The 24,440-nt window shown below is 41.2% G+C and overlaps 1 protein-coding gene across 4 annotated transcripts in view; it reads right to left on the reverse strand.

The window, feature by feature from the left end:
• The window catches only part of LOC121643956 (E3 ubiquitin-protein ligase RNF31), a 63,882-nt gene that overhangs the window by 11,159 nt on the left and 28,283 nt on the right, over positions 1–24,440 (reverse strand). For all 4 annotated transcript variants that reach the window (XM_041991605.1, XM_041991604.1, XM_041991603.1 and 1 more), the window contains 5 exons: positions 23,817–23,906; positions 23,059–23,173; positions 14,517–14,629; positions 6,930–7,040; positions 4,941–4,989 (listed from right to left, as the gene is read on the reverse strand). In XM_041991605.1, coding sequence (XP_041847539.1) covers positions 4,941–4,989; positions 6,930–7,040; positions 14,517–14,629; positions 23,059–23,173; positions 23,817–23,906 — 478 coding nt within the window. The remainder of the gene's footprint in view (positions 1–4,940; positions 4,990–6,929; positions 7,041–14,516; positions 14,630–23,058; positions 23,174–23,816; positions 23,907–24,440) is intronic.

Genomic DNA, 24,440 nt, shown 5'->3' on the forward strand with positions numbered 1-24,440 from the left:
TGACCTCGTTCCTGAATAGACGGACTTTCCAACTCTCCCCTTCCTGGTCCCGAATCACCTGGTTTCAGCTTAAATCTCATCTGACTCTGAGGTCCTTCTTAACAACAACAAACCTTGTGATTCCAGGGGTCATTTTGATGGCATTTGCAGCAGCTGCCCTGCCACGTACATCATGAGGTACTGAGCTCCAAAAGATCTTACCATTTTTAAAATCTTTCAGAGGGAGCAGCTTCAGCACCAGGGACCTCCTCATCAGACTCAGATATGTCTGCTTCTTCTGGATAATACTCCATGTTGTCTTCCTCCTCAGAAACCTGCTCATTTGTATCGCTAAAATGAGAAAACCCTAAAGCTCACATGATAGGGAGAGGAGCTGGCTGTCAGTATGCTGGCTGACAGTGCACTTATGATTTCAGTTTTGGCTCTAATTATTAAACTGCCCTTAACAACACAAAGGGTATAATTTCAACCAGAGCATTTTATAATTTGATGAAAAAAATTTTTATGTAGAAAAAGAGGCATCTCACAAAGTCAAAAAGCCTTGATGCAATAAAAATAAATTATGTGGTTCTTTTATGCATTCAATAGGGGCAGCGTGGCTCAGCAAGGTAGAGCGGTCGTCTCGTAACCCGAGGGTTGCCGGTTCGATGCTCGGCCAAGTTGGGTTCATGTCGAGGTGTCCTTGGGCAAGACACCGAACCCCTAATTGCTCCTGATGGGTCGTGGTCGAGCGCCTTGCATGGCAGCTTCTGCCATCAGTGTGTGAATGTGTGTGTGAATGGGTGAATGTGATGTATAATGTAAAGCACTTTGGGTATCATTCCAGATGCAGTAAAGCGCTATATAAATACGGACCATTTACCATTTTACCATTCAAACCTAAAAAAAACGGGTTGGTACTGACCCTAACACAAGAGGAATTAAGAGCGAGAACAGAGTCTTGCAGAGCCAGAGATAATCAGCTTTCAGTTTTACATTCAGCCTGGTCCCATGCATACAGAGATTCCTCCTGATTCTCAGAGTCTTTTGATGATATTAAACACTGTAAATGGTGGGATCCCCAAACCTTTTGATGAACAATTCTCTGAAGTTACTTCACAAATTTTAGACACAGTTTGTTACAGATTAGTGAACCTCTGTCCATCTTAGAGACTCTCTGAAATGCTCCTTTTGTACCCAGTCATGTTACTGACCTGTTGTCAGGTAACCTGATTAGTTGTCAGATGCTCCTCCAGGTGTTTCAGGTTTGTACCAATTACTTTTCCAGCCTTTTGCTGCTCCTGTTCCAACTTTTTACAGATGTGTTGCTGCATCAGATTCACTATTGGCTCATATTTTCCATGAAACTGTAAAACGTCTCAGTTTCAACATGTGATATGTTGTTTATGTACTGGGAATAAAATATGGGTTGATGAGATTTGGAAATGATTGAATTTAAGTTGTATTTACATTATAAACACTTTTCCAGAGTATGTGGCTATGTTATTCATGTTTGGGACAACCACTCATTCCTAGAGAGAATTTAGAGTAAGTAAACCTAACAGGCATGTCTCTGGACTGTGGAAGAAGCTGGAGAGAAGCCACACATACTGGACATGGGGAGAACATGCAAATTTCACACAGAAACACCCCTGTTTGAATCCCATTCCCCCAGCCAAGGCTTGAACCAGTGATCCTCTTGCTGTGAGGCAGTGGTGCTAACCACCACACCACACAAAATCTTTCTGTAACCCCTGTTATTTTCTCTCATCCAGGGCCGGACTGGGACAAAAAGTCAGACCGGGAGACATTCACTCACTCAGGCCACCCCTACTCATATACTGCACACATATGCTCACACCTTTGTGTGCACAACCACAAATCCATGCACCCACATATTTTTCAAATTCAAATCAAATTTATATTTAACAGCCATAAACACAAAACTTAGTTTTTTCACTCCCCACTCATCCAAAGGTTCAGTTCAACAGCACAGCAGGATCCCAGATGAGCTAAACAACATAACTTTTATTTTTCTGTTCATTTTTTCTGTCAGATTACTATAATAGATTTAATAGAAAATGAAAATGTTGACTCAAATCAAAAAGATAAGACACTGTCCAACCTTATCAAGGGTTCACAAACTTTTCAGCCCACCTGTAGAGCCATGTTTGCTTCAGCAGAACCCACCAAATATTTCATGACGCAAAACAAGCAACTTCATAACAGTGTGAAGAGTAATGTGAATATTTGTTTGTGATCATCCCCGTACACCTTTTAGGTTCTTTATGATCAAATTAAACAAGCCAATGCCACTTAACCTCATGCAAAGTTTAGTGAGATTTTAAACACATATTTGTGACTTGGAAGGTTAACAGGTGACGTATTTCAGGTACGGAAATAAACAAGCAACTGGTAATATAAAGTGCTTTGTATGTAAAATAAAATATACATAGCTTAACTAAACTTGGATCTCTAGTTCAGGTCAAGAAGATGTTGCATTTCAGCTTTATAAATATACATGCCACAAATAAAACAGAAAATAAAATGCTGAAATCTGTATTTTCATTTAAATAAATGCAGCTTTACAAAACTTAGATATATAAGTATTTTATGTGGAAAGACTTACACCCAAGCAGCCAAGTATTAAAATATCCACCTTTCAGTTTAATACAACACAAATAATTAACTAATTGTTTTATTTTATCCAGGTTATACCAGGAAACCCCAAATATGAGCTAGTGTATATAAACGGTGTGTAGTTGTGTGTTTGGGCTGATGTGGTTTAATAATAAAACAACAAACCCGTGCAACATTTCCAGTAGAATGAAGTTTAGACAGGAGGTAGTAGACTCCCAGCTCATTATTACAGCTACATAAAAGGCTCATGGAGAATCTCAACCACTGATCATCACGTTCAGATAAGCATTTGCCCCCAAACAACACGCTGCCCTCCTGCATCTGTCATTTATTAAACATTAAATCACATGACGTCGCGGGTGACTGGACATGGACATATACACGTAGATGTTGCCTCTGACGCTGCTGTCCATTGGAACGATGCATCAACGCGGCCGCCATCTTGGGCCGCTTCTACTTACTGCAGTAGTCATCAGAGGCAGAGGTCTATCAACAATTAAAATCACCATAACTCGCTCAATTTTCAACCGATTTTCAATTGGTTTGGTTTATTAGAAAGTCACATATACTTATAATACAACATATCATTATTTTTATTATTATTTTCATATCATACACTTACACATACTCAGACACACACCCACATGCATACTGAATTCTTTCTACAATACTCAGAGAATTAATAATGGTGATGCTCATATATGGAGTTATATTTATAATATATAATAAAAATAATATATATAATAAGCCCAAAACAAAATACCTCAGTTAAAGTTACATCTGTTCTTTTCGCCATTATGATACAAAATAAAGAAGCTAAATTTACCTCTGATGTCGAGCCCAACAAGTAATGAACCTGATAAAGGTACATAAACACAACACCAATATAAAACCGACGTTTTTTAATACAACGTCAAAGAAAAGAAAATAAACATAGAATTCAAGACCAGAGACATTTGTACAAGTACTGAAGGGTTCATTCAAAAAGATCCATATCTAATAATGTATTTTATTATCATTTAGAGGGGACTCCGTTGTGTTAGTGAAATATTAGGATTACATGAGAAATTGTCATGACACCAACTTTGCAAAGATGGTCAGGGAAATTAAAAATGGATGGTATCACGTCTTCCTTTAAACCAGTGGACTGTCCAGTCCTGTCAAAGTCCTCTGGGTTAAAATGAGGCTGCAGACGACTGAACGGTCCTTCGGTACAAAGTCTCTCCTCCTGAGTGCTGCTACCCATCCCGCCTCCATTTATCTGCTGGAAACATACAAAACATCCATCTGAACATCACTCAGTTCTCAGTTCTTCTGTAGCTACAGGTCAGCAGTTAAAGTTCATGTTAGCGCCGTGAAACTGATTTAATAGATAATGTTGAAATTACCTACTTAGCACAATTATATGAAGTGGCTGATTGCCAAATGCCCCTTAAATCATCTTCCTGTAATCATCGTCTTACTAACAAAAACATTTTTTATTTTCTTGTCCTGACATAAGCTGGTTTTCATTTATGTTAGCTTAAGAAATACGTCAAATTCAACAAGTTCATAACAGTTAAATAATACAAAACCACTTCTTACCTGTGAAATGTTATCCCTCTTATCTTGGTTTTGGTGTTTCTTTAACAGGAACATCCGTATGCAGCACAAAAATCTGGCATTTTTGTTTCACACACACAGTCTGACACAGTCTGACTGGCCTGACCGGGTCTGAAACCCCGGCCCGTGTTGACGTGCCTGACAAGCCCGAACGCGACATCTACGTGTACATATCTATGGGTGACTGGACACCACTGCTGGATGAGGATTTGAAAAATATCAGAAATTTTCCGGCATTCCCGCCTCCTCTTCAAGGGCCTTCTTTTTTTAATGGGTTCTCTTTCTGCTCCCACTTTCCTCTTTTTTCCATTAGTCCATCAGTCGGCTTCCAGCACCACGTTCCTCTGTCTCTCTGTTGCTCCGCCTCCACGCGCTCTCGTGTTGATTAGTTCTCGTGATGAAAATAAAACTTGACTACTGGTGTTTTTAATCAATCACCAGTTGGTGAAGGTGAAAACTGACGAACACAAATCATTTTATTGGTGGGCAGGTGCCAGTTTCTGCAGACCAATGTAGTTTGCCTTGATTCTTTTTATTAACTTTTTTTTTATTTTATTTTTTTTGTTAGTCCACTTAAGAGCCCAGGCCACCGGGGACAGTCCCGCTGCCCCCACGGCCAGTCCGGGCCTGCTCTCATCTGTCAGTTAAATGAAGAGATGCGTTTTATATATTATAAATCAGAAAGTCTTTAGACAGAAATGTGGATGGAGTTCTGGTACCTGTCTGTGTTCCAGGAGGAGGTTCTGTGTTGAAGTCCACTCCTTTATTCTAAAGGTCACAGAAAAGAAAAGCAATATGAACAAAATTTAGAACAGAAAACAGGTTAGTGATGTAGGTATAGACTGAAATCATCATTTCCACTCATTTCATTCTTAATCTGCGTTCTTCTGCATCAGCTTTGCACCCATCAGAACAAAAATGAGGTAATTATTTCTCACAGGGATTATTTCACAAGAGACCTGCTGAGGGAGGACCGTCCACCACTCGCAAATCTGACAAGAAGGACAATTAATTAGACAACAGAGAGACCAAAAGTAACCCTGAATGAGACAGCTGGATCTGTCCAGAAGACCACTGTCAGCTGGACACTCCATAGAACTGGACATTATGGACAGACGCTGCTTAGTCTCCACATGCTGAGGAGACTAAGCATGGTGGTGGCAGCATGATGTGGGGATGTTTCCATCAGCAGGGACACTGGTCAGAACTGAGGGAAATCATGGAAGAAAAGCTGTTTGAGGCCAGAGATCTGAGACTGGGACAGAAGTCTACCTAACAGCAGGACAACAACCCTCATCATCCTGACACAGACTGGGTTAAATGTGTTGGAATGACCATGTTAAAGTCCAGACCTAAATCCAGGACTCATGAACACCAGCAGAACCAGAACCTGGAGGATCTGGATCACCTGGTCACTGGGATTTCTGCCCACTGTGACTGTTCAAAAGAGACCAGCAGCTGTAAAGAGGGGCTCAAGGAGGTAAAAATGAATATATGTGTATGGAACACTTTCATGTGTTTTTTAAATGTGTTGCTGGTGTTGTTTTCCACCCTGTTGGACTATTTTTTCGGTCACCGATGAGTCAAGATGGACATGTCTTCCATTCCTCAGACAGGATATCTGAAACACCACCTACCCCCGGGTTTGGCTTCTTCGGGTCTTTGGTGGAGGTTTTTCAGCCATCTTGGATAGTTCCTGACCTGCTGGACAAGTGGAGAGGCCATCCCGAAACATCCAGACTTCCAACATTTACTATTTGCTTTCTATATTTATCGAAGTTAACAGAGAAAATGTGGGCGTTCTCACTATAAACTCAGTAATAATCAGTACACATTCCTCACTTGAAACCAGAAAACTCTTCTGCTAACTATCATCTTTAGTATTTCAAAGCTCAATTTATCAAAAACAGGATGCTATTAAAACCTGGAATCTAATCTATGATAATTTTTATTCAGTGGATTGCAAGGTGTTGATGGAAACAGAAGAAACTGTTAACTCATGACAGCAGAATCTCTTCATCATGGTGGTGGTCTCGGCACCCCTACCTGACCAAAATTTCAGTTTTACAACTATGTGATGGCTCAAGCCCACAATGGTAATGTTTGTCACATGTGTTTTACACAATACATGTCTTTGCAGAAAATATTAAACATTATTTATTTTATTCACACTTAGCAACACTGGAAGGTTATGCACTTTGTTCTGGTTTTGAGTTACTGTGGTGGGGCAAGCCTCCTTGTGGGTGGGGGGGGGGGGTCTGCTTAAAGTTTGGTTAGTTTTGAGTCTTTGTTTTCCCACTGTGTGTGTTATTTGGTTTGGCACATGACCTCATGTGATGCTGTGACAGGTCAGATTTCCTCGGTTGAGTTTGATTTGTTTAAATGACACTATTGAGTATTGTTATATTTAGCTGACCTATTTTATTGGCTGGCTAGTTTATTCATTCCTCAGACAAACTATGTGTTGGACACTTGTTGCAGCATAGTTTTCTAACAGTGTGAGGACTTTCTGCACTGCAGGACTGGATTTTATTATCAGCAGGAAGTCTTATTTGTCCCTGATTGGACAGAATGTCATCTTGATTTCATTCAGCTGACTGAATCACAGGAAACTCATGCAGAAAGACGCCTGAATATGACTTCTTCTGCAGCTGACAGCACCTCCAGTAATCACCATGGAAACATGATGTGTGTGTATGCATGCATACCTGCAGTAAGGCCTGGAGTCTGGAAGGTTCCCAGTCTCTCAGATAGAAGAGACAGTCTCTGGGATGATGGGCATGAAGGCCGGACACGCTGCACTCATCCACTGCACAGGTCTGATGGGACGGAGACACCAGTCATGTTTACTTTCTTTTCACCTGATGATCTGATCATTATTTTCTCACTTTAACTTACTTTACTGACACATACTGGGGCCAAAAACACAGAAAATCATCATATTTATCATTATAAACAAACACACACACACACACACATAGTGTGTGTGTGTGTGTGTATGTATTTTTAAAATAACAAAAAAGACAAATATGTCAAAAGACATGCATCTGCAACACCTGACCATCTCCTTTTAAACTCAATGCTAATATTTTCTCCCATCAAATGAAAACAATCATAACTCCAGTTTTCTATCAAAAACAAAGACAACCAGGGAGTGTTTCAGATCGATCTATCCATCCATCCATCCATCCATCCATCCATCCATCCATCCATCCATCTACCTACCTATCTACCTGTCTGTCTGTCTGTCTACCTACACACTAACACGTTTTCTTATTTTATGTGTTTACCAAAACGTATTCAAGATATAGTTATCGAATCAATATGGTCATAAAGTGCAGACTTTCAGCTTTAAAGGAGTCATCATCTGGACATTGTACTTTTTCAAGTTAAAACGTGTATTGCTGTTAAAGTGTTAACTTCCCTGAAAGCTTGTCTTTTGAAGACGGTCTATCTGCCTGCCACGTTCTATTTGCGCCTGAATGTTTCTGTAATTTGGGACAGTTTCAGGCGACGATGGCATCAACCCTGCAGTTGGAAAGATTTCCAACTTTGAGCAGCTCACCATCAATGCAATCTGTAAGTGTCACTACTGATATAAAGTTATGCTTTACTGTGCCTGAGACGTGAGTTAAGCTGACACAGCTAATGCTAATGCTAAGGGACAAGCATAGACTGTATATAAAAGACGGAGCCTCGGTGACGTCATCTGTAAGTTTCTGAAGAGCAAAAGTGAAGCTTGTTGGGCGGTTCCTACCATCGCCATCTGGGCAGCGTCACACCTCCTGTCGCTCCCGGAAAATACAAAAATGGGCAAAGTGGCGGAGCTGAGAGGGGGGCTGTGAGCGTGGGGGTGGATGATTGATGTCTATCAAACTCTGAGCTGCCTGTAGCTAAGAACTAACTGAGCCAACTCAGATCTAATGTGAGCTAACTAATGAAGGCAGGTGGGCTAAAGCTAAGGCGCACTGTTAGCCGGTTAAAAACTGCAGTTGTGCTACACTCTCCCTTCTTGACACAGATATTGGATACATGTCAATCAAAAAGACACGCCCCTAATTATGCTGAATTTCAAGATTAAATAACATCCAAACGGATGAGTCAGACAAAAAATTCACCCCCCTCACAGTTGTCATGTCATTTAAGCCTATAATGGATTTTTGTACCAGGTTTTAAACATGTTTATTTCTGCTGTGACGTTGGTCTTTTTAACATGGGAGTCTATGGGGATTTGCTCTGTTTTGGAGCCCCTAGTGGATGAGGCGTGAACTGCAATTTTTTGTACTTCTGCACAGACTTCACATTTCACCGCCGGAGGTTGCCGCTTGGGGACAAGACTAAAAGTTTAACCACCTGCAATACACAAATGAGCCCCGTCTTTTCTTTTTTATAATTGGGGTGAAGTGCTCTGCCACGTAAATTTCTGTAAATGACTTATCTATTTCTTATTTTTCATGCCTGCTACCACACAGCACTACAGTATTCATGACTGATGGTTTGTCATGATGGATGTGTGGTCACAGTGGTAGCTTTGCTAGTCTTCCTACCACAAGACGGCAGTTTTGATCATGTGATCATAAATTTTAATCTAACAAGGTGACCATCATGTAGTTGGATTTTATCACTGAACCAGAACCAAACTTTTTATTTCTCTGACATTTTCACATCATGAATGTAAAACGGGAGTCATGAAACATGTAATCTCTACGGCTAGATTTTACTGGTAACTGGGCTGAAATGAGCCTCCTGGAAGAGACTAAAACTGGTGAACTGTCTGTATTACAGAGGCTGTAGTGTAGTGTAGAGGCTGAATTCCATAAGCTGCTGCTCGGACAGGTTCGCTCGTCATCACTTAACTGTTGACGTTTTGGAGTCAGATGCACTGTGCGTGCACTGGGCCAGTCCCCCTTCTGACTCTGGCCTTCCTGCAGCCAATTAGCGTACACCTCATTAACATTATTTAAATTAATCAAAAGCTTGCATGAACTCTCACGAGACAAAGTTGTGGTATGAGCAAAGGGTCAGAAAAAGCTCTTTGTTTGCTTTTTTTGTGTAATAAGTTTTCAAAAAAATATTTAAAGACACTTAGAGGACAGTGGTTACATAAAAAAACAGGTGATGACACCTTTAATTTAAGGGTATTCACATCCAAATTGGAGGAAAGGTTTAAAAACTGCAGCTCTTTAATATGTAGCCGTAACTGCCTTTGTTTCAAAGAACCAAAAGTAATTGGACTGTTAACTTTAAAGCTATATCATGGGATTCATGGGCTATTCATTCATGCAGCCATCGTCAATCAAATATGTAAAAGACCAATTTAACTTTGGCAGAACAAGCACTAATTTCAATCAGGGTTGGTACAGTCAGTTAAGTAAGTGAGTTTACTGAGTTTCTGTGTTGGTTTCGGTTTATTGTTTACATTGCTGGTGTGGGGTTCTGTCGTTAGCACCTTCTCTCTACAACCAGCTGAGGCTGTGACACGGGTCACACCCACTGTGTACTGCTCAGGGCAAAGCAGAGAGAGGCGGTTTCAGCTGGTTGCAATCAAGCCAAATGAGTTCAGCTGTGTCAGCTCCAGGTACTTTACCACACATGGTGTGCTGAAGCGTCAGCCATTGTGTCAGCCCACGTCAGGTTAAGACCACATAGGGTCTGACCTGCAAATCTACCTGCACGAGTCCACCGAGCAAGGGCACGAGCTTAACCTTTTCACAACTTAATCAACGCACAATGTGCTTCAAACCGTCATTGTCAGACATGGGTACAGACCAAGACGTGTCACCCATAGACACTGCAATGGGAGACATGAACATTCACATTGGCAAACCACAGCGACTGACTTTCTGGCTCTCATCTACTCTTTCAATCTCAAACTGGTTCAGACTCCTCCAACACACAAAGCTGGTAATACTCTTGACTTGGTCCTGACCAGAAACTGCTCCACAGCCAACCTGTCCGTCACCCCGCTGCACCTCTCAGACCACGTCCTGGTTAAATTCTCTGTCTTCCTTCCTCATGTCACTCAACGGCTCCAAAGATGGCGTCCTACCGCAGAAATTTGAGATCCCTCAGACCTACACAGCTGTCTGATGAGGTTTAATCTACCCTCCCTTCACACTCAGACTTCTCCTTACTGTCTGTTAATGAGGCTACAGAAACACTCTGCTCCTCTCTCACCTCCTCTCTGGACAAACGCTGTCCTCTGGTGTCAAAACCAGCCAGACAAAACCCTCCCAGTCCATGGCTCACAGAGGTTCTTAGGGAGCACAGAGCCGGACTCAGGGCTGCAGAAAGAAAGTGGCGCAAATCAAAAGAGCACACTGACTTGTCTGAGTACCAGCAAAAACTATCTCCACCACCTGCTCAGCCTCCCACTGTGCTGACTGCAGAAATGTTTGCTTCCTACTTCACTGAAAAGGTCGCTACCATCAGTAACCAATTCACTGAGCCTGACCAACTCAGCCTTACCAAACCAGCTACTGGTGCCTCACCCTGCTCTTTCCGCTCTCTAAATGAGGACGAAGTCTCTAAACTCCTAGTCAACTCAAAACCCACAACCTGTCCTCTTGATCCTGTTCCCCCTGACATCCTGCAGAGCATTTGACCTACAATCAAAACTGCAGTAACCCATATTATCACCTCCTCTCTTAAATCTGGTGTCTTTCCCTCTGCCTTCAAGCAAGCTCGGGTTACCCTGCTGCTGAAGAAACCCACACTCAACCCAGCCCAGGTTGGAAACTACCGGCCGGTCTCACTGCTTCCATTCATGTCTAAACTACTAGAGCGTGCCGTCTTCAGTCAGGTCTCACAGTTCCTCCAAGACAACAACCTGTTAGATCTATATCAGTCTGGCTATAGGCAAGGTCACTCTACTGAAACTGCTCTTCTGTCAGTTACTGATTCCCTACGGGTTGCCAGATCCACTGGTCAATCCTCAATCCTTGTACTGCTGGACCTGTCTGCTGCCTTTGACACGGTCAACCATCATATACTGTTCTCCACACTCTCAGAGCTTGGCATCTCAGGATCTGTCATCTCGTGGTTTATGTCCTACCTCACAGGGAGATCCTTCAAATTATCTTGACGAGGGGGAGTGTCCAGATCACATGGGCTAACAACAGGGCTGCCTCAGGGCTCGGTGCTTGGCCCTCTTCTCTTTTCACTATGCACCTTCTCACTCGGTGCAGTCATTAACTCTCATGGTTTCTCCTACCACTGCTATGCAGATGACACTCAGCTTTTCCTTTCTTTCCCACCTGACGACACAACCGTCTCAATGCGAATATCAGCATGCCTTGCTGATATCTCCGCATGGATGAAGGATCGCCACCTTCAGCTAAATCTGTCCAAGACCGAGCTTATTGTCTTTCCAGCCAATCCTTCCACAGATTGGCTGGAAAGATAAGCCACAGATAAGTATGCAGCTTGACTCTATCATGCTTGTGCCTACGTCTTCTACCAGGAAACTTGGTGTCATGGTAGACAACTAGCTGACCTTTAAGGACAATGTTGCCTCGGTTGCTCGATCTTGTCGATTTGCTCTCTACAACATCAGGAGGATCAGACCCTACCTGGCTGAACACACGGTCCAGCTCCTGGTCCAGGCTCTGGTCATTTCACGCATTGACTACTGCAACTCCTTACTGGCTGGCCTGCCTGCATGCTCAGTTAAACCTCTGCAGATGGTCCAGAACGCAGCATGTCTGGTCTTCAACCAGCCCAAAAGAGCTCATGTTACTCCGCTGCTAATCGCTCTCCACTGGCTTCCAGTTGCAGCTCATCAAATTCAAAGCTCTGCTTCTGGCTTACAAAACAATAACCTGAACGGCTCCAGTCTACCTCCACTCCTTAATCCAGAGCTACACCAACATCAACACGATGTTCGTAGAATGGGCAAGACATTTTCCAAGAGAACTGATTGGTCTGGAGGTAGTGCTTTGATACTCGTTGAACTCTTATCTAGAACATAACCTGCTCTGGACCATGTTCTGCTCAAGTTACCAATGTGATTTACCCAGGTGAGAAGTTAACCAGCATCATAGGGTGGAAAACCCAGGGTTAACCCTGAAGTTACCTCGATAAGAGAAAACCCATTGTCATAGTACAAGAGATAGTAGAAACTTTAGGAGTGACTAAAACAACCGTTTGGTGGATTTTGTCTCTTTTTTTTAACCTGTCCAGCATTGCAGCAAACACAACGATAGTCTGGTTGCTGTATTGTGTCAAACAAATTTGCTCTGCCAAGGGGAGGGTTGTGGATATAAGGCTCCTCTTGATAATCTTATTTATTTATTTATTTACTGTTATTTATTGACTTTGAATTATGGAATCTATGTAATCTTGCTGGACCTGACTGGAGGGGACAGAAAAAGAAGGAAGACAGCAAAATACGAAGCAAAAGAGAAAGTAGAAAGAAGAAAGAGGAGACAATACCACAACAGATAGAAGACGAGCCTTTAATCCAAACTGTCACCAGGCAACAGACTGCTACATTTGTACAGAAACACACTAGAAAATGTCCTACAGCTTTTACAGAAAAACAGAGCTGACAGTAATCAAGAGTTCCTAAATAATAATAAAAAAAAAACAAAACAAAAAACATATCACTATTGTATCACAAAAACCGAAGTACCAGATACACACTCAAAGAGAAAAAAAATATCTCCGTGTATAAAACCACTGGACAGTGTCAGCATGCAGAGTATGAGGAATGAGGAGTGGTCAGTGATGAGTGGTGAGTGAGATCGAGCAAATGCGACCACGCCTCTATGGAGACTAGAGGCAGACTAGGGCTGCCCAGAGACCTGGGTCATCAGCAGCATCCCTGGAGAACGAACCCAAGCTACCCTACATCAAAGATGACCCAGCCCCACCCGGAGGATGGCAGAGCCCCAGCCAGAGCACCCCGCCAGAGCACCCCGCCAGAGCACCCCGCCAGGCACCGTCCATCCAGGGCGGCAAGAACGATTTTATAGTGAAGAAAACCCTTTCACAACAACTACCCAAGTGAAGAACGCAGAAAGCGGGCGTATCTGTATTCCATAACCATAAAGAAAATACTTTATGAGGACAAATACAGAGGGTTCACCACAAGGTGCAAACCACTAATAAGCCTCCAGTCCAGATTAGACTTAAAAAAAAAACAGCTCAGTTCTGGAACAGCATACTTTGTATGCATCAAACTAAGATCAACCTGTACCAGAATTATGTGAAGAAGAAAGTATAGAGAAGGTCTGAAACAGCTCATGATCAAAAGTACACCACATCTTCTGTAAAACATAGCGAAATGGAAAATGACTTTACTTATATACTTATATTCTGCCATGGCTGAGTCAGTCATCTGATCTCAACATGATTGACTGAATTTCAGAGGTGGAGTGAGCAGAAAGACCAACAAACAACAAACAACTGAAGAAGGCTGCTGTACAGGTCATATGTCATATGTTGACCATTCAAAGAGCTTTAACATTACATGTTCCATTAACACTCAATCATACAGCATTTCTGTGGTTATATAATAAGTGCTTTCTATCAGTCACATTCATACCCTGATAGACACATCAGTGGGCAACGTGGTGTTCAGTGTCTTGCCCATGTAGTCAGGGGAAGCCTGGAATTGATCCGCCAACTTTCCAGCAGGCAGTCCTTCCTTCTGAGCTACAGCCACCCACAAAGTATTGTAGAGGCAGTTAGGTGGCATGGGCATGCATGGTTTCCAACTGTTCTGGGTCACCAGTGTTTATTGATGATATGACAGCAGACACAAGCAGCAGGATTTACTTGAATGACCCAAAACATACTGCAAAACCATCCAAGGAGTTTTTGAAGGACAGAAGTGGAATATAAATATGGTTATTGAAATATATTGTAGGATATATATATATATATATATATATATATATATATATATATATATATATATATATATTTAAAAAAAAAAATATATATATATATATATATATATATATGTATATATATATACATATATATATATATATATATATATATATATATATATATGGGAATATGGAAATAAGCTCCATCCTTGCCTGACACCATTGCCATATCCAGAATCACCCCATTTTGGCTTCATGGTCTGATGAGCGTACCAGTAAGCCAGAATTCTCACAATTCTTTTGGGCACCCCTCTTTGAGACAGTTTTATAAATAACTTGGTGAACAAATAAACATTACCAAATAAATAACAGGTCATATTTGTTGTAAGCTGGGCCAGTGGAGCAGATGCTGTCTTCCTCTTATGATGTGAGTGATGTGTAATAATGTGTGTGACTCACCGTGTGGAATGGGTTGTTACAGCCACTGCAGAACTGGTAACGACACTGGGAGCAGCAGAAATGCATGCAGCCTCCTTTAGACAGCGCATACTGAAAACGGCAGTTGGGACAGGCTACAGAGATGGAGAGGATGGGGGGTGAAGGTTGGAAAACAGAAACACCAACATTACTCTCAAAATATCATCTGAACAGGCTCACAATACACACAGACAGGATGAAAGTTTTTTTTTCAACTGATGAACAAACACACAATAATTTACATTAGATTTGTTTGAGTCAAATACAGAATGTTTCTAGGCAAGGCAAATTTATTTGTATAGCACATTTCATGTACAAGACAATTCAAAGTGCTTTACATAAAACATTTCAGCAGGGTGCAGAAAGCAAAAGAAAAAAAAAAAAAAAGATTAAAAAGATTGAAAGAAGTGCAATTAATGAAATAAAAACAGATAAAATGCAAGAAATAGAATTTCAGTGTGGGGAAAGACAATATTAAAACATGATTCCAACTTAAAAGAACCAGACGTAGATCTGGACTCTAAATAAAAACTAGTGAAATGCAGCAGAGAACAGGTGGGTCTTTAACCTGGATCTAAATAAACGTGTTTCAGCTGATCTGAGGCTTTCTGGGAGTTTGTTCCAGACATGTGGAGCATAGAAGCTGAATGCAGATTCTCCATGTCTGGTTCTGACTCTGGAACTGATAAGAAACTGGATCCAGATGACCTGAGGGTTCTGGTAGGTTCATACTGGGTCAAGAGGTCAGTGATGTATGTTGGTCCTAAACCATTCAGAGCTTTCTAGACCAGCAGCAGAACTTTAAAGTCTATCCTCTGATGAACAGGCAGCCAGGCAGGCTATCCAGTAACTGGAAGTTCTGGAAGATACTCCAAATAGCAGGTGCAACCTGGTGAGGGTGTCAGGACTGGGTATAAAAGCAGCATCCACCAAACGTTTAGTCTTTCCAACAAGGATGGGTCATGGCTTACCACTTTGGAACCAACTCCATCAGCTATCAATATGTTCCACAAATACTGTCCAGAAACAGAGTGTAAACAACTTTGATCTTTTAGCATCTACAAATGATTCAAGAATTTTGGAAAAATTGGGAATGAAAAAAGGAGAGAAACCAATGCTGGCTGTTTGGGACCATCCAGCCCTTAGGCAGAAGAAAAGGTCATGATACCAAGATATGGACTGGTTATTTAACCTGTGGCTGTGTCCATCTTCTGAACTCTTGTCTCTGTGGAACCATCTCATACTTTGGCTTCAGGAAGCAGACTCTCTCTCTAGCTTTCAGATCATCTTCAAATTTTCTCATCTGATAAATCTTATAGTAGGTCTGGCTTGGTGACCCTTATCCATCTCTTGAGTCCATCTGCTATAAGCCGAGGCTGTTGGGGGACGTCCCATGATGCACTGGGCTCCTCTCTGCTGTCTTTACTCTCTATGTTGAAATATCTGACATTGTTGCCTTTACTTTGTGTTTCTCTTCATTCTCAGCAGGTATCCCTGGCTTAGAGTTAGGGCGCATTCAAATCAGTTCACATAATTTTTTATTCTATCCATTTGCAGAGAAAGTCCACTTTGCTTGGGGTATTGTGAGCTAGGGCTGCACAAAAAATCATTAAAAAAAATTGTGATCTCGATTCACACATACATGTGATCTCATTTCTAGACACAGGAATTCTAAAGCATTTTATATCACGAGCTGTGTCACAAACAAACGCTCCTAATTTCCTCCTGGATTTTTTCTAGCATCCCCAAACACAGCACAGCCGTTGCCTCCACCCTCAACCAATGGTAAAGCGCTGTTACAATTCGTGATTCAGTGGAGAAAGCCCGCCTTCAGTCAAGTGTTTGGAAAGAGTGAGTGAGAGTGAAAGTGGAGGAACGTCTGCGGTAAGGAGGTTTAAATGCACGGCGACAAAAACCCAAGTGTTAGTGGCTAGAGTCATCCCCTCACCCAAACCAAACTTGTACCAAAAAAAAGTTTGCATTCGGCAGCATTGTGAAGTATGATGAAGCCGTACAAGGCAAGAAACAAAGACAGATGTCAATAACCGGACTGATCCGTGATGGAGCTAATCACGGGGACCAGAGGCAGTGAAATTCAGCTAACTGATTCTTTCAGGTGGCAAACATTCTCTCAATACTGATGTGGTCTAGTAAGATGTTTCTAAACTGCCGAATACACAGGTTATTTTTGGTTTTCCAGTTTACAAGCTTAGTTTTCTTTGCAATGCATAAGACCGTGAGGATCATGTGTGCAGAGTTAATTACCATGTTAATATCACCCAAGTCACCTAGTAGACACATTATGGGGGTTTGCAGGAGCATTACATTTAAACCATGCTGACATGTCCACACATACCTGAAACCAGAACCTGCAGACAGATGTGCAGGACCACAAGGCATGGAAGTAGTTGTCAGTCGTGTTATCAGTGCAATGTGAGCAGATATTTGATTATGACAGACCCATCCTGAACATCCTTTGTCCTGTATAATGAGTTCTATGAAGAATCTTTAATTGTATTAGTTGCATATATAAATTCTTAGTCATTTTAAAGGTGTTTAAACATATTGTTAACCATAATTTTGATTAAAGTTATTGGATAAGTCAGCCTCCTATTTTGAAGTTGGAAGAGAGATTGAATCTTCTAGTTTAGATATTTTTGATAATAGCTGTGAGGCGTCAAGATTCAAGAATTCTGCTACCCTAAAAGGTAGATGTAAGTTTAATTGGTTGATGGTATATATATATATATATATATATATATATACATATATTAGTGCTGGGCAACGATTAAAATTTTTAATCGCAATTAACCGCATGACATAAATCGCATCGTTACGCGCAAAATATCTCTTTTCTTTAAAAGAAGGCCTACAGCTATATAAAGAAAATACAGTAAGTTTTGGTTTACTAACATCAGGGGTCTCCAACCTGCGACTCTGGAGCTGCAAGTGTCTCTCTGGACCTTATACAATGGCTCTAACTACATGGCTAAAATATTTTTTTAAATCTGTCTTTCTTTCATTAGGTTGGAAACCAGGGACTTTTTTTTCTTTTACATCATTTTCCACAAATATCTACATCCCTTAGAAAAAAGTCTGTTTATCCTCTTTTTTTTTATAAAGTTTTGTGTTTTTCTTTATTTTAAAACCTTAAAAATTGAAATAAAAATGTGGTTCTTAAAAAATAACAAACATCCTATGGTGGCTCTTCATTAAAATATATATTAAGTTTCCTTTTTGAACAGTCTGGTAACATCTGCGTCTCTAAAGGAGTTTTATTTAGCTGTCTGAGGGAAAAATGGCTCTTTGGATTGGAAAGGCTGCAGACCCCTGCACTAAACACATAAACAGGTTTAGCAGCAATTTTCTCTTTAAACACCAACAGTTAAAATATTTCTTCATATATATTTATAAAACCAAATATTTATGAGAAAGAAGGACAAAATGTTCAGGATTTACTAACTAAAAGGTAAAAGTCAGCAGGATGAATTTAAAGCTGTGAAGCTGCTTCCTTCTAAACACAGAAGGAACAATATGTGATGAATATCAGCATCAGGTGAACAGACAGAAAGCAGGATGAGAATCTCACAGCTTCTAGATGGTGAGGAGAGAGAAATATTCACAATATGCACAATAACTTCCATCCATGCAGCTTCACTGCGTCATTATCCAGGTTTCTGGATATAAATTCTCTAAACTTTCATTCTTATCTTGACTGTTTAGCTTCACCTCTGCACCTGCAGCCTCCGCTACCGGGAGTTAAGGGTTAACATCTCGTTTCCGGGTGTAAAGTCAGGTCTGTAGATGTAACTATAACCATGTGTGGTATCAACAGAAAGTCCAGAATCTCAGCTACCAGCTCAGTAAAACCATTTCTATCACCAACAAACACAGTTAAGACAACAAACAATTAAAAGACCAGCTGCGCAAAGTCCGAAAAATATGTAAACACAAAAGATGTCTCCCCGTGTCCACCCCACGGCATGAACACGAACAAACGACTCCTCTACTGAAAGTTCACATCTCACAGATTCTACAGCTGGAAGTTTCATCTCGCTACAACCAAGATTCACAGAACCAGAGGCAGAAGAAGACCCGATTTATGCTGCACGTTTGTAAAAATCAGAAAGCATGTCTTACCTTTGCTGTCTTGCATAAATTAAAACTGCATTTATTAAAAAAAATAATAAAATAGTTTCCCGTCTAAAAATTACGATGTTCTGTCATCTGCACGTATTTTGACAACATTTGGACCAGGACCATCTGGACCTGGGTCATCTGGACCTGGGGCTTTATTGTTGGGCATATGCTGGAGGGCTCATGGACTTCATCGATTGAAAGAGGTCAATCCAAGACCGTTTTATTTTCATGTTTTAATCTTGGAAGATTGATGTTACTAAGAAACTCATCAATATCCTCATCTGTTGTGTTTAGTTGTGATTTATATAGTTTTATAGAATTCTCTAAAGGTGTTATCTATCTTGTCAGGGTCGTGACTGATGTTTCCTTCCGGATCTTTCACAGAGGAAATTGTTGTTTTCTCCTTGTTTGTTTTTAACTGATTAGCCAGGAACTTTCCAGATTTGTTGGCATGTTCAAAGTTCTCCAAACAAAGTCTTTGCACCAAGAATTGTGTTTTTATTATCTATTATTTTGTTAAGCTCTAGTTTAGCTTTCCTTATAGCGTTCAGTGTGTGTTCTTCTGGGGAGACATGGTAAGCTCCTCTAAGGATTTAATTCTGAGTCCTAACTCTGAAATTCTTAAAGTTTCCTTCTTTTTCTTATGGGAAGAGAAGGAAATTATTATTTAGAACAGTAATGGTGAACTGAGGAGAAGGTGTATTCTTAGTGTGGGATGGTGAGAGCACCAAGGATCACAAAGACCAAAATCCTTAATGTTTAACAGTTTCTGAGGATTTCCAGACTAAATGACTTCTTGTAGTTCTGTGGTTGTCCAGTATAATGTTAAAAACACCTCTCATAATTAGTGTGTTATCTGAGTGACCATAGAGTGAGGTGAAGAGGGAGTGAAAGAAGGAGGGGTCATCAACATCTGGATCAGATATATTTGCAATAGATAACTTAACATTTTGAATAGATAATGTAATTATTATAAATCTGCCTTCTGGATCTGTGATTGTGTTATCAATATCAAAGTTTAACCTTCTATTACTACTTCTCTTTGCCTAGAATTATAACAAGCTAGTACACATGTGGAAACTGGGCTGTTGAAAGAAGATCTATTGTTGACTTTAATAAATGAGTTTCCTTTAAGAGGACAATGTCTGCCTTCATTTCCTGCAGCCGATTAAAATATATCTGCTCTTTTCCCTTGTACCAGCTCCACACACATTCCAAGTGACAAACCTCAGTGTGTTCATGATCCGACACAGAAATGAGGCTACATGCATATTATTGAAGCGTGCGTGTGTGTCCCACTGCCTGTCTGCATGCATGTGTGTTTGCAAGCTGAGTGCTCGACATGGATGTGTGTATTAAATGTGTGCATGTGCACTGTTCCCTCATACATTGTGTGTGTGTTTTATATGAATCATGCAAATTGTTGTTGTATGTCAGCAAGCTGGGCCTGATGTTTGAGTGTGTGCGTGTGCAGCGGTTTGCATTAATATGACAGGTGGGATTATCGTTAACCGTGAAAAGGTCGGAAAGAGGAAGAGTAAAAAGTGAAAAGAGTGACAGTGCCAAAGAAAACAAATAATAAAAAAGGACATCAGTGTTGAGAGCAGTGTAGTGGAGACAGGAAGTGAATTTACTGTTAACTAAATTATCTTTAGGGCAGTTTTATGCATTGGCACGATCTAGTAAGAACATGGGAAAATTAAAGCACATACCAACAAGTTAGTAGAGGCACGGAGTGATGTACGGGTCATGGTACAGCTGTCAGTTAATAAAAAAAAACGTATCCACCGCGATGACAGCAGCAGGATCGTCTTCAGTGATGGATTTCCTCCTGATGGGAAACAGGGCTCTTCGTCAGTCCAGAATCTTCCTCAGATATTGGTCGTTTACTCCGAAGTTTGTTCCCTTCAGTTCGCGGCTCTGGTTCTTCACCTGCTCCTTCTGTTTGAAGTTGACGAACTTGGCTACAATGGGTCTTGGTCTGCTGGTCTCGGGTTTCCTCCCGCCCAGACAATGGACTCTGTGAAGGGAGATGCTTTTCACTGTTTCCTCCAGGGGCTTCAGGTGAGTGTGGATGAAGTTTTTCACTGTGGTCTCGGGGTCCTCCTCCATCTGCAAACACCCGATTTTCTCTCATGCTCCACGCCTGCAGATCGATCTCCGTTTCTTTGATCTTCTTATTTTCCTCCAAGTTGGGTCAAGCCCTCACTGAGGGATTTTACAGACTCTCTGAGGCCGGCGTTCTCCACAGTGAGGGTTTCTACCTGCTTCTGGCTGAATTCCAGTGATTCATGTAGCGCCTGGAACACTTTGTGGAGAATCTCCACCGGACCTAAACACGCATCAAAACTACTTAGTTCCTTATCTATAGAGATAAGAACATCCACTGAGTCATTCCCAGGTGATGAAATAGCTCTGGATGAATCCTTGTTCCACTGCCTCTTGGCCTTGGATGAAGTAGAGAGGGTTGATGTTTGGTCTGACTTCCCCGTGACGATTCTGTCGTAGCACTGATCTATAAAGTCTGTCAGCCTGGCCAAATCCTCCCCACTGTGCTCCAGAGCGTACCTTAAATACACCATTTTCCTACTTTCAAGAATTTTTCATGGAACTTTGCCTTCCAGGATCCGGTTCTGACTGATGTTTTCCTTACTGGTTCTGATGAAGATTTTCCTTCCTGGTTCTGATGAAGATTTTCCTTCCTGGTTCTGATGGAGGTTTTCCTTTTTGGTTCTGGTTCTAATGAAGGTTTTCCTTCCTGGTTCTGATGGAGGTTTTCCTTCCTGGTTCTGATGGAGATTTTCCTTTCTGGTTCTGGTTCTGATGAAGGTTTTCCTTCCTGGTTCTGGTTCTGATCAAGGTTTTCCTTCCTGGTTCTGATGGGAATTTTCCTTCCTGGTTGTGTTGCTGATGAAAGTTTTCCTTCCTGGTTCTGGTTCTGATCAAGGTTTTCCTTCCTGGTTCTGATGGGGATTTTCCTTCCTGGTTGTGTTGCTGATGAAAGTTTTCCTTCCTGGTTCTGGTTCTGATCAAGGTTTTCCTTCCTGGTTCTGATGGGGATTTTCCTTCCTGGTTGTGTTGCTGATGAAAGTTTTCCTTCCTGGTTCTGGTTCTGATCAAGGTTTTCCTTCCTGGTTCTGATGGGGATTTTCCTTCCTGGTTGTGTTGCTGATGAAAGTTTTCCTTCCTGGTTCTGGTTCTGATCAAGGTTTTCCTTCCTGGTTCTGATGGGGATTTTCCATCCTGGTTGTGGTTCTGATGGAGGTTTTCCTTCCTGGTTCTGATGGGGATTTTCCTTCCTGGTTGTGGTGCTGATGGAGGTTTTCCTTCCTGGTTCTGGTTCTGATGGGGATTTTCCTTCCGGGTTGTGGTTCTGATGGAGGTTTTCCTTCCTGGTTCTGGTTCTGATGGAGATTTTCCTTCCTGGTTGTGTTGCTGATGAAAGTTTTCCTTCCTAGTTCTGGTTCTGATCAAGGTTTTCCTTCCTGGTTCTGATGGGGATTTTCCTTCCTGGTTGTGGTTCTGATGGGGATTTTCCTTCCTGGTTGTGGTGCTGATGGAGCTTTTCCTTCCTGGTTCTGGTTCTGATCAAGGTTTTCCTTCCTGATGCTGATGAAAGTTTTCCTTCCTGGTTCTGGTTCTGATCAAGGTTTTCCTTCCTGGTTCTGATGGGGATTTTCCTTCCTGGTTGTGGTTCTGATGGGGATTTTCCTTCCTGGTTGTGGTGCTGATGGAGCTTTTCCTTCCTGGTTCTGGTTCTGATGGAGGTTTTCCTTCCTGGTTCTGGTCCTGATGGGGATTTTCCATCCTGGTTGTGGTTCTGATGGAGGTTTTCCTTCCTGGTTCTGGTTCTGATGGGGATTTTCCTTCCTGGTTCTGATGGAGGTTTTCCTTCCTGGTTCTGGTTCTGATGGGGATTTTCCTTCCTGGTTCTAATTCTGATGGAGGTTTTCCTTCCTGGTTCTGGTTCTGATGGGGCTTTTCCTTCCTGGTTCTGATTCTGATGGAGGTTTTTTTTTCCTGGTTGTGGTCCTGATGGAGGATTTCCTTCCTGGTTGTGGTCCTGATGGAGGATTTCCTTCCTGGTTGTGGTCCTGATGGAGGATTTCCTTCCAAGTTGTGGTCCTGATGGAGTTTTCCTATCCACTGTCTCCTTGTGCTGCTTAGAATGAAGGATTGAATCAGAGAAAATCTGATCCAATCCGTTGGTTTCTTTCTTCATTATTTTATGAACTGGTTTATATGAACACAGTTATAAATTAGGCTAATGTGGATCGTATGATGGATTTGTTTTAACTGGATCATAACTGGATTAAAATGCATTGAATTGGACTGTTTGTAAAAGGTGCTGTATAAAAAAGGCTGAGTTGATCTGTATGCTTACTGATTCCATTGTCTCTCAGGTATCCAGCCAGACCCTGTCTCTGGTACTCTGGATCGTTCTCTCTCTTCCAGGACTGGTACTGGTCACAGGACAGACCTGCATGCTGTGGTTCCCACTGTACGAACAAACACACACTGTAACACTGGCAGCTGCTTAGATGACAATAAATCTCTGTTTTAGTCTGGTTTATTCAGAGTGATGGAAATAAAATCAAGCATGTCAAGACGACACCAGTCTGTGAGTTACTGGGTGCACACTGCACAGAGAAGGTTTAGCTTTTATACATCTGGAGATAAAGTCAAACTAAACTGTGTCTGGATGACTTTAAACAAGATTCTTTTCTAGAATAGTTGAAAATAAATGTCTGGTAGTACTTCCACATGAAGACCTCTGCAGCTCCATGTTAACTAAGAAGAAATAAGAGATTTACAAGACTTGGACCAATTTATTCTTCTACTTTACTCTGATACCAGAGGCAAAGAATAGAAAATGTGTGAATGGCTGCAGAGATACTGCATGTTTTAATTTGAGACATGAGGGCAGATGGATTTTATTTGATTTATTTTTTATTTAATTTACAATATTTAAAATATCTATTTAGGATATACTTTCATTAATTGTGTTTAAATTATTTATTTCTTATAAATTCATCAGCTTCTTAACAAAAAATACATAATTGACCAAACTGACTTTTCTGATCCATTTAATTAGTTTTTTATAGCCTAAAACAGAAATTAAGAAAAACAGCTCACACTCACAGGTTTTTTACACTGAGCGCAGAAACTGTTTCGACACTGGAAACAGGAAACTTTCAGCTGGTCTCCATCATAGATGAATCCATATGAGCACTGAGAAGACAAGAAAGGAGACGAGAAGACAGACATTTCATTAAAAAAAATAATGTGATTTAACACCAGCCACAGTTTCAGGTTTGATAACAGTATGACAATTGTTAGTGTATATTTTCAGTCATCCAGGTCCTGGTTGTCCAAGATCTGGAACCAAAACCAACTCTCTTAGACTCTTGAAAAAGTTTCTCCTCTCATCCAAAAGATTCTAAACTGACTGGTGAGAAGTTCCAGGATTATAAGCTGTAGTTTGACCACGAGTGTCGTTGACTAACCCAACCATCCTGTGGGTCGTTCTGATCGTTTCCACCTGTGAGTTGTTTATCTCCCTGACCAACATGTGGTTTCTAATCTGCCTGGGAAGGAGACTCAAAGCTGTACTGTGGGTGTTGGACAGATAAAACCTTAGGACACATCCTCTGTTAAACTTATTGACTACACCCCCCTGTACAGGGGTCAGCATGTTATAGCAAAGCTAACATGTAACATAGCAACATGATGGGGACAAACTCAGCTAAAAGACTACCAAGCATT

The sequence above is a fragment of the Melanotaenia boesemani genome, chromosome 8 (assembly GCF_017639745.1).
Source record: "Melanotaenia boesemani isolate fMelBoe1 chromosome 8, fMelBoe1.pri, whole genome shotgun sequence".
In the NCBI taxonomy this organism is placed as follows: domain Eukaryota; kingdom Metazoa; phylum Chordata; class Actinopteri; order Atheriniformes; family Melanotaeniidae; genus Melanotaenia; species Melanotaenia boesemani.